This window comes from Leucopleurus acutus (assembly GCF_964270905.1).
Source record: "Leucopleurus acutus genome assembly, chromosome: 10".
Lineage (NCBI taxonomy): Eukaryota > Metazoa > Chordata > Mammalia > Artiodactyla > Delphinidae > Leucopleurus > Leucopleurus acutus.
Window position 1 is genome coordinate 52,228,425 of NC_139153.1, and position 9,627 is coordinate 52,238,051.

At 45.3% G+C, this 9,627-nt stretch overlaps 1 protein-coding gene across 3 annotated transcripts in view; it reads left to right on the plus strand.

Moving 5' to 3' along the window:
• UBP1 (upstream binding protein 1) overlaps positions 1-9,627 on the plus strand; it is a 70,602-nt gene extending 60,975 nt beyond the window's left edge. For all 3 annotated transcript variants that reach the window (XM_082849155.1, XM_082849156.1, XM_082849157.1), the window contains 5 exons: positions 2,694-2,784; positions 3,541-3,650; positions 4,681-4,823; positions 5,529-5,580; positions 7,595-9,627. In XM_082849155.1, coding sequence (XP_082705281.1) covers positions 2,694-2,784; positions 3,541-3,650; positions 4,681-4,823; positions 5,529-5,580; positions 7,595-7,632 — 434 coding nt within the window. In that variant the 3' untranslated portion in view covers positions 7,633-9,627. The remainder of the gene's footprint in view (positions 1-2,693; positions 2,785-3,540; positions 3,651-4,680; positions 4,824-5,528; positions 5,581-7,594) is intronic.

A 9,627-nucleotide genomic window follows, 5' to 3' on the forward strand; every position in this document is an offset into this window, starting at 1 on the left:
TAGTTATATGCAATTTTTTTGATTTTATTAACTTTTTATTTGAAATAATTTTTGCTTTGCAGTAAGTTGCAAAAATAACACAGATATGTTCCAGTGTACCCTTCACTCAGTTTCTCACATACTTATAGTACAGTATCAAAACCAGGAAATTGACATCGGTGCTATGTGTGTATATAGTTCTGTGTCATTTTATCACATGTATAGATTGTATGCCCACCACCACCGAAGTTAGGACGCAGAATCTTGCCATCACCACAGGATCTCCCTAATTACCCCTCCCCCACGATCCCTAATACCTAGCAACCATTAATGTATTTTCTGTCTCCATGATTTTGTCATTTCGAAAATGTTACATAAATGGAATCATACAGTATGTTACCTTTTTTTCTCTCAGCATAAGGCCCTTACTTCCATCCAAGATGTTGTATCAATAGTTTGTTCCTCTTTATTGCTATGTAGCATTAGAGGGTATGAATGTACTCATATATGGTTTTTATAGACTTAAGTTTTTTTCTTGCCTAGTAAGCTACGGGAGTATTTAGATGTAATTTCAGAAAGGACCGGGCGGTGCTGCTTCAGCTGGTGCTATAGGAAGCCTGTTTGGAGGGACAGTAATAGATAACGCCAGCTGGGGCAGGGGCAGCATTTCCTAAACATATTTGGCCCTGGGACCCTTTCCCGACAGAACACTTAGTAACATGTCCTGGCCAAACTCCTCCTGGGTCACGGTGAAGTGGCAGCTGGCTCTCCTTAGCCCATGGTGTTGGGGGACCATCCAAATGCAGCTCGAGCCTTTTGAGAGAACATGTGTGCACACAGCTGGCCTAGAGGAAAGCCTGGTTTCACAAAGAACGTGGTTTTCTATTACATCAGCCCTTTATTTCTGTGCTTGTGTCATGGTTAGTCATTCCCCAGGTAGCGCTTCGTCTCTTTAAAATTAAAGTGCTGGGTGAAAGTCGTTGGCTAGCTGGGATGCACATTTTTATGATTAAGCCTTTTATCTGTGAAAAACTCGTTTAAAAATTTCAGCGTGTTGCGGGATGTGGGGCGCGTCTTGGATGCTCACAGGGGAGACAGGGAGAGCAGTGCACAGTCGGAAGGCTCTGCCATGAGGGCCCAGGTTCCTGTTCTGTCAGACGATGCGTGTTATAGTTCTGAGTGGTGATCGCGGTGGCTTGGCCTCCTGCCTTTTCCTTCCCCTGTGAGCTTCCCAACAGTAGAAAGGCGAGGAGAGGGAGGCTTCTTTCTCCTAGCGTGTTAGGCAGTCATGTTTTGGAGAGGGCTGTGCAGCGTCTGTCCAGCTCTGTGTGTGGGTGAAGGATGGGCACACACGTCTCTGGTCGCTCCTGGGAGCCCTGTTGGCAGAGGTGTGTATGGAAAGCCCCCTGGTAGAGATGACAGCGTCTGTCTCTGCTTACCTGACTCCATAAACAGCTCCAACAGTGCTCGTGCCTCATGGGAGATGTGCTTCTCTGGTCTTTGTCCTTTTACAAACTAGAAGATGATTAGGCTCTTAACATTCAAGCCCTCAAAAGTAGATAACTCCATTAATCTCGTTACATATGTAAGTGGATATTTATCATATGGAGGTCATGCTTTAATCCCAGAGGGCATCTTCATTCTCCCAATAAACTACATCTTGAGCGTCAATAAAAGGTAAAACAAAAGATTGTAGACACACTCAAACGTAAAACATAGAAGAAAGAGTCTGATGAGCTCCTGTGTCACCACACCCAGCTCCAGAGAGGACCAGCCTAGATCAGTGTCATTCTCTCCCACTCCCCCCACCTTCCCTTTCTGTCCTACTTTAAAGCAAATGCTAGATACCATGTCACTTACACACCAAATACTTATGGGGGAAACCTTAAGTATAATATGCAATTCTCTGTCATGCTTTTGTATTAAAACTGGCTGCTCTGATGGAGTTGTTTGTTATAGAATGTTGCACTGTATGTAGCATGTTACAGTATAAAGAGACCTAGTCCTGGGGCTTCCCTGGTGGCGCAGTGGTTGGGAGTCCGCCTGCCGATGCAGGGGACATCGGTTCGTGCCCCGGTCCGGGAAGATTCCCACATGCCGCGGAGCGGCTGGGCTGGTGAGCCATGGCTGGTGAGCCTGCGCGTCCGGAGCCTGTGCTCCGCAACGGGAGAGGCCACAACAGTGAGAGGCCCGCGTATCGCAAAAATAATAAATAACTAAATAAAAAATAAAAAAGAGACCTAGTCCTAGCTCTGCTGCCAACTTGTGTGCCTTTGGGCAGGTCCCCCAAACTCTGACTTCCACTTCTTCCTTTTGTAAATTAAAGATTGGTCTGGGTCATCTCAAGGTGAACTGTCTGGGGTCAGAATCATGCTCATCTTCACGAGCTCCACCCAGCCAGAATAAGGCAGGCACTGAAATCCTGTATTGGGAAGAGACATTCCTGTCGGCCCTTTGCTGTCGGCTCATTGCTCTGATTTTCCAGCCTCTGGGCTTCTGAGTTCCTTCTTGATAGAGAACATGGAGAGCCAGCATTCTCTTTGGCTGTGAGGGACAGGTATGTGTGTGTGTGTTGTTCATGTGTATGTGTATACACAGGAGACCTGGCGATGGCTTCGAAGGACGTTAAACTGTGAAGACAGATGCTGCAGAGTAGCCTGTACTGCTGGTTCTTCTCCCATTTCCTTGAGAAGATTCTTTTTGCTCTTCTCCAGGTGCCGACTTGTTAAAACTGACAAAGGAAGATCTAGTACAAATTTGTGGTGCAGCCGATGGAATTCGGCTCTATAATTCACTGAAGTCAAGGTAAAATACCGTGTTTAAAAGGAACTGTTCTGCTTGAAATAAGAATGTGCCCTTGTTCGCGTGGGGACTGCGGGCAGGATGTGTCCACGCCACGTCGGCGTGTGCCCTTGCGCTGTGGCCGCTGGCCCGCCGTGCTCACGAGGAGACTGTTTTGTGTACACCTTCAGGCAGGCCCAGATATGATGCAGGCACTGAGGGCAGAGGTAGACTGTAAGACTAGAAATGCACATGGGCAGGACTGTGGTCTGGAAGACGACTGGGTTTGTTGCCAAGAAAACAAACTTCTCATTTAGGTGAGCTATACAGAATCTATGGTTTTCAAGGTCATGTGACACTACTAAACAGTTATTAAAAATGTAAACTTCTAATTGTGAATTAAAATGATAGAACTGTAAACTGTGCTGGCTTTTAAGATCCATTTACTATCGTTGGTATTTCTAGACTTGTGGTGTGAGAATTCCATTAAACTGAATTTTACTGATGTTACATTGCTGACATAATCTTGAAACTTAAATTTACCAGCATCTGACCGACCATCTCAATGGTTTAGAGTCTGGATCATCAGATTAGACCACCTGTGATAACCTGTGATAGTTGGTGTGAGGTGTGTGTTTTTATATTCTTCCTAGTAAATTATTTCGTATAATGAAGTAACGTTGTAAAGTTCTCCTAAGGAAATAGACCCTAGATTCTTGTAGCTGTCGCTTGCGCGTGCAGCCCTCCTGCCGGCTCACAAGCACTGTCTTCTGGTTGCAGGTCGGTGCGGCCCCGCCTGACCCTCTACGTCTGCCGCGAGCAGCCAGCGCCGCAGGGGCAGCAGCAGGCAGCGGGTGGCGGGGGCGACAGCAGCGCCGCCACGCCCTACGGTGGGTATGGGGGGGCCAGGACACTCGGCTTCCTGCCACTGTCCTTCTGAGTTGGTGGGGACCACCGGGTTGTCCTGGCAGCGGTGAGAGGCAGTGGCCCTTCTTGGCTGTTGTTATGATAAAATTTAATTTTAAAAGAACAAGTGTAGGGCAGAGTATGGCACCCCTGCTTTAGAGCCTCTCTGTAGTCTTACCTTAATTGTAGTTCCAAATTCTAAGCAAAGGTTTCTGTACTCACACACATGAAAAAACCCTTGTTTGGGGAAGCAAAGTAAAAGCACTGATATTCCTGATCCGTGTTTGGCTTGAGTCAGTAGTAGAGCAGGACCTGCAAGACTCAGGCTCACTGCAGATGTGCCTGACGCTTTGCAGACAAGGGCTGCTGCATCGTCACGTGTTCCAAAAACAGCTGGGCTTTCTGTGGAGAAGCAGGAGGCCTCGTGGTCCACATCCTTAGCTTCTCGTGTGCCGTCTTCTACACTGTTTTTAATTCTTTAGGGGAAAGGAAGAGGGGAGAGGTAGCTTTTATTCTTTAGGATAAATTCCCAGTAGTAGGTTTACTGAATCAAAAACTATGACCTTTTTAGAGTTCTTTTTATATATGGCTAGAAATACATAGCATTTTTGAAAATGGCTTTCTTTCGGTGTAACTTACATACCACAAAGTCCTCCCACTGCAAGCGCACAATTCAGCGATACTTTAATCAGTTTACAGTTTTGCAGCCATCGCCACAATCCAGTTTTAGTCCCATTACTCCAGAATGATCATCTGTGCCCAGCTGCAGTCACTTCCTGCTTGCTTTTAAGATAAAACCTCAGATACTTTTGTACAGAGGTTAATGTTAATTAAATTATGTGTGAGCATAGATAATGTATTATTATATTCACATGGGTAGTAAGGGGAGAAGTATTCTTATCTTTATAATTTTTATATTTCTTTAGTACTTTGAAAGGAGTGATCTTCCAATAGATCAGGTGGAAAATAGATCAAAGATTACTGCTAAAATGCTGTTCTTATTTTTTATTTCAGTTTATCATGCAATCTACTTAGAAGAAATGGTTGCTTCAGAAGTTGCTCGAAAACTTGCGTTGGTGTTTAATATTCCTTTCCACCAAATTAACCAGGTTTACAGACAGGGTCCCACCGGTATTCACATTCTTGTTAGCGATCAGGTAACTGGCATGCCCTTTTCCCTTTCACACTGATATTTACTTTTATATGTATTACTGAAGTGCTATAGAAAAAAAGTCTGTGACTCCTTTGGCAAGTACTCATGAGAATCATTTTCAGAGTTGGGAATCAAGATTGGGAAGAATTTATAACCAAGAGTTCTAGGTGTCCTGGGTGGTAGAAGGAATACAGGTAAAGGAGAACCGGAGCTCCGATCCCGCCCTCTTTGAACTCCGACACTGGTCACTGGGGGGCTCTGGGTTAGCGAGCCTTTGGCCCTTTTTAGCAAGGTATTTGAATGTGTTTTCCTTTTGTGTACTATTTGATGGCTGATTTTAAAAAGCTGTGAGGTTAGAAGGGCAGTTCACTGCCGCCCCGTGTTCAGTGACAAGCAAGTAAGAGCACTTTGGCAGCAACTTTTTGTTAGTCACTATCACAGAACCCAGCAGCGAATGCCTCCCTGTGGGCTGGAGGGTGACTGACCAGATCGCTGGGCCCCCATGGGCAAGCACGGTCAGCACCGAGCTGGCCAGTACAGCAGGTGTAAGCCCTTGCTAGCTCACACTGCCTATGTGAATTACCATTTTGGCTGTTGAGTCCTGTACTTGTACAGCTATATATAGATTATGACATTTTTCTTTTACTACTTTTACTCAGTTAAGAAAAGACAGTTGGATCTTAATTATACATCTGCTTTATCCTTCTAGATGGTTCAGAACTTTCAAGATGAGAGTTGTTTTTTATTCTCCACAGTAAAAGGTACGTGTGTCTTGAAATGCGAGAATCATGAAAGATAGTGTGTGCCTGAAATCAGCAGTCATCTTGCATATTTACTTTTGGAAATGCTGGCTTTACTAATTTTAAGAAGTTTGAAAAAGGAATCAAGGAAATATTTCTAGTGACTGAAATATTGTGGAAATTAACTAGCAAGTAAGGAAGAGGAATCAGTCCTTCTGGATGCCTGGAGAAAAACCCCAGTCCATTTAGCCAGCATTTTACTGAGCACCTCATGTCAGACACATGCCGTTGGTGCTAGAAAGGTCTTCCCCTCCTGTAGTGGGGAAAGGAAACCAGAATTGGTCCATAGATGCACACAGATTACAAATAGGTAATTTAGGTGCCATGAATGAATGGGGAAGTGGGGTTGCTTGTGGACGAGGGGGCCACGCAGCTGTGGAGGCTTCTCTGAGGAGCTGTCACGAACGCTGAGACCTGGAGCCTGAGGGGGAACTGAACACACGAGGAGCAGCACCCCAGCTGGCGCGGGGCCGGGTGCAGAGGAAGGAGCGTGGCTGCTCTGGAGGCCTGAGAGGGCCCGTGGCTGCTGTGCAGGGCGAGGACAAGCAGAGCTGGAGGCGGGTCTGGTAGGCAATGCCTGGCGGTGGTGGGAGTTTAGATTTTATTTGAAATGCATTGGAAAGTCAGTGATGTTGCTTAAACAGACGAGTAACGTGAATAGATTTTTCTTTTCTTCCACTCGCAACTCTGTGGAGACAGATGAGAAGGTGGGAAAACTGGAGGCAGGAGATGTCATCTAGATGAGAGGTGACGGGATCTTGGACGCTGATAGACAGGGCCCTGCTGGGCTCCACATTGGAGGGAGGAGTGGTTGTGACTCTCACAGGAGCAGCTGGGCAGGCGGTGGTCGGTGGTCGCGGTGGAGAGGTAGGCGGGCTTGGGGGAAGCGGCCAAGGCTTCTGTTTTAGGACGTGGAAATCATAGCCGGCTGGGGCTGGCAAGAGAGGCCTGGGCTTGTGGTGTAAACCTGGAAGCCTTCAGTGTGTCCGCCGTGACTCAAAGCAGTAGAAATTCTTGAGATTATGGAGGGAGAGAATGTGAAGAGCAGGCCCAGACAGGGTTCAGTAGAGTTCCAGTTACAGGGCTGGATAAAGGAGGAGTTTTTTAAATGTAAAGTTACTATGAGAAGAGACCTTTAAAAGTCTGATGAGTTAAGATCTAAAGCTGCACCTCAAAGAGCATGATGTCACGTGTCACCCTTTCCTGGGAAGAGAGCAGCCCACCTAGAAGGGAGGGCCTGAAGTTAGGACTTCACCCTGTGCCTGGCATGTCTCCTAAGCCACCAAGTTAACCTGCAGTGCAGGGCTGTTCAGTCTGTGAACTGGCCCACTTTATCTTTTCTCATCAGACATGTTTAGTTTAGTACCCTTCTGGCTCAATTTTTCGTTCTCCAAACAATGCAGTTTTTACTCTGCAAAACTCACACTGTCTATAAAAGAGGCAGCTCGTACAGTGAATGTGTGGCTGCGTCCTGTGAAGGCGGTGGGGTTTCTGGTGTCAGGCATCACAGGACGTCCCCGCCCTGCTCAGTGTACTGTTTTCAGACATTGGTCCTTACGGAAAAATTCATTTGTTCCTTGATGACCGCCTGTACTGCTGCTTCTCGTCATCTCCCGAGAAACACTAGGCCATCGCGCAAAAGTAGTGATGTGTTTTTTAAAAATGTTTCAGATCTACTTTTGAGGAGTTCAAAAATTATTTCCAGAAAAGGTGGATGTAAGCACCCAGTTCATTGGATAGTCTGTGCCCTGTGCCTTGCCCTCAGGTCGGGGGTGGGGCGGGCCAAGGGAATGTGTATGTGATGCTGCCGTAGAGAAGAGGGACTGGAGCAAGTTAGCTTGTTTTCCTCTAGAATACTTAAAGGTACCCTCTGAACTGGGGCGGGGGGTTGTAGAGTTCTAGGAGTGTTCAACGTAGTCTTGATTCTCCAGCCTGGTAAAAAATTGAGCCTAACGTCCCTTTCTTTTTTCCACAGCTGAAAACGGCGGTGGCGTCCACATAATTTTGAAGTGACGTCTTGACGTAGTCTGAACTCTATTCAGCACCAGTTAAAGTTACGCTTAAAAGTGTGTGAAGACTGAATCCAAGAAGTCTTGGGATTGGATTTTACCGTATGAAATGTTTCATATTGAAAACACAGGATGACCCTTCTCACAAGCTGGATGAGAGGCACGTCTCCTTCGCTTCACGGCCTCGGCCTCGGCCCGGGACAGTGAGCATGTCGGGCCCCGGTGCAGGTAGGCCGCCTGCTTCTCTGCCAGAGAGGCCAGTAGACACAGTCCCTAGAAGCAGCCTTCGCTGTCTTTTTACACTGTATGCGGTTTGGAAATGAATGTAAAGACGTACTGTGGGCATTTACCTTTCTGGGCCAGTTCGGCTTCTGCTGCCGGGACCTTATGCTGACCTGGGTGGGGGTGGGGGGGCACTGGCCGCTGCGGGGCCGGTGCCAAATCCACGTGTGGAGAGAGGGAGGTCGGCGCTGATACGGGCCGATCAGTGGTCAGGGGAGAGGCTTGGCGCCTTCTTGGAAAAAATCATGTCTAAGGGTGCGCATCTGCCGTGATCATGCCAGATCGGAGAAGCCCCAAGCCAGGAAGAGGGGCGTGAAGCAAACTGCATTATCAAGAGTACCTTGGTGAGAGGATCAGTGTAAATCCTAATAGGTACAAAGACTTTTGTGTTTTTGCTTTGTCACAGATTTATTGAAAAACTTTTTGCTTCTGCTTCCGTTTTTAGCATTTTGGTTTTCATTTTTGAAGCCCCAATGCCTTTTAAACTCATGTGGTTTTCTTTCTCCTTTTCCTCCCTCTCTTTGTCTCTGACCACCCACCCCACCCTGCACCATACTGTTGTTGAACTTTATTTTAAAGACCTGTCCCCAACATTGGAAATACACCTAAGCAGGAGAAAACAGTGTGATAGTTTCTGACTTGGTGTTAAGGGGTCTTCATTATCAAGAGTTGAAATTTATTTGTGGAACACTAGACATCACAACACTATATTGTACCATCAAAATTCCTCACATTTCTCTAATATGGAGCTTTAGTACAATCACGGGTAACATTCTGGTGATCATTTAGGGACTTTTTTATACACCACATAATAGCTTCTTTTTCTATAAAAAGAGTGCCTCTTTCACAAAACCAATGCTTGTTGGCCAGTATACTTTCCAAAGGGAATCACTGTTTTTGCAATTTTTTCTACTATCAATCAATCAATCATTATTATCTCTTCCCTTCACCCGAAGCCGTCCCAAAATTCATCAGCAAGCATTTGAGGCCTGTGGTGTACTAGACACAATTTTCTTTTCAAACTTCAATTCCATTTTAATTATACCATCTCTGTCCGTTCACCCAGTGTCTTGGTTTTGAGTGTATTATTTGATCCTTATCTTTGTTCAGGCAGAAATAGGAATGGGTAATTTTGAGTTTAAAATCTCTCCCAGAAGACAAAACTACTTCAGTGGGTGAAAGCTTTGGCATTTTATGTTTTATTCATAAAGGGGGTTATTTGATATGAAAAAGTAATGTCTCTAAATATTCCATCTTTGGTTTGAAAATATCCATAACTTGTATAGACCCTAAAGCAGGAGAGCTTTCCTTTCCGTCATTTTCCCTTTGCTTTTGTATGACCACATGTTTTCTGTACCAGTCACTTGGGAAAGAAGTGAGCTTCGCTCTTAATTAATTGTTTAGAGTTTTGCTTGTCTATTTAGCATTCCTTTTTGAGTCTCAAGATTTATGGAACAATAAATGTCATTTTTAATGCTGTGTGCTATTCTGAATTCCTCATCAGGTTTTACAAGTGGGGTAAAAATAATTAAAGCTCATCAAACTTGAAATGACACCAAGCAGCATTGAACATTAGTCTGTCCCAGTGAAACAGGTTAAATTATGGCACCAGCAAATTTGCTACTTTGTTTTTTTAATAGTAGGATGTACACATTTCAGTATAATAAATGTTTTCCGATTGTTTTGCAAATGTGTGTCTCATTTAAAATCCAAGTTC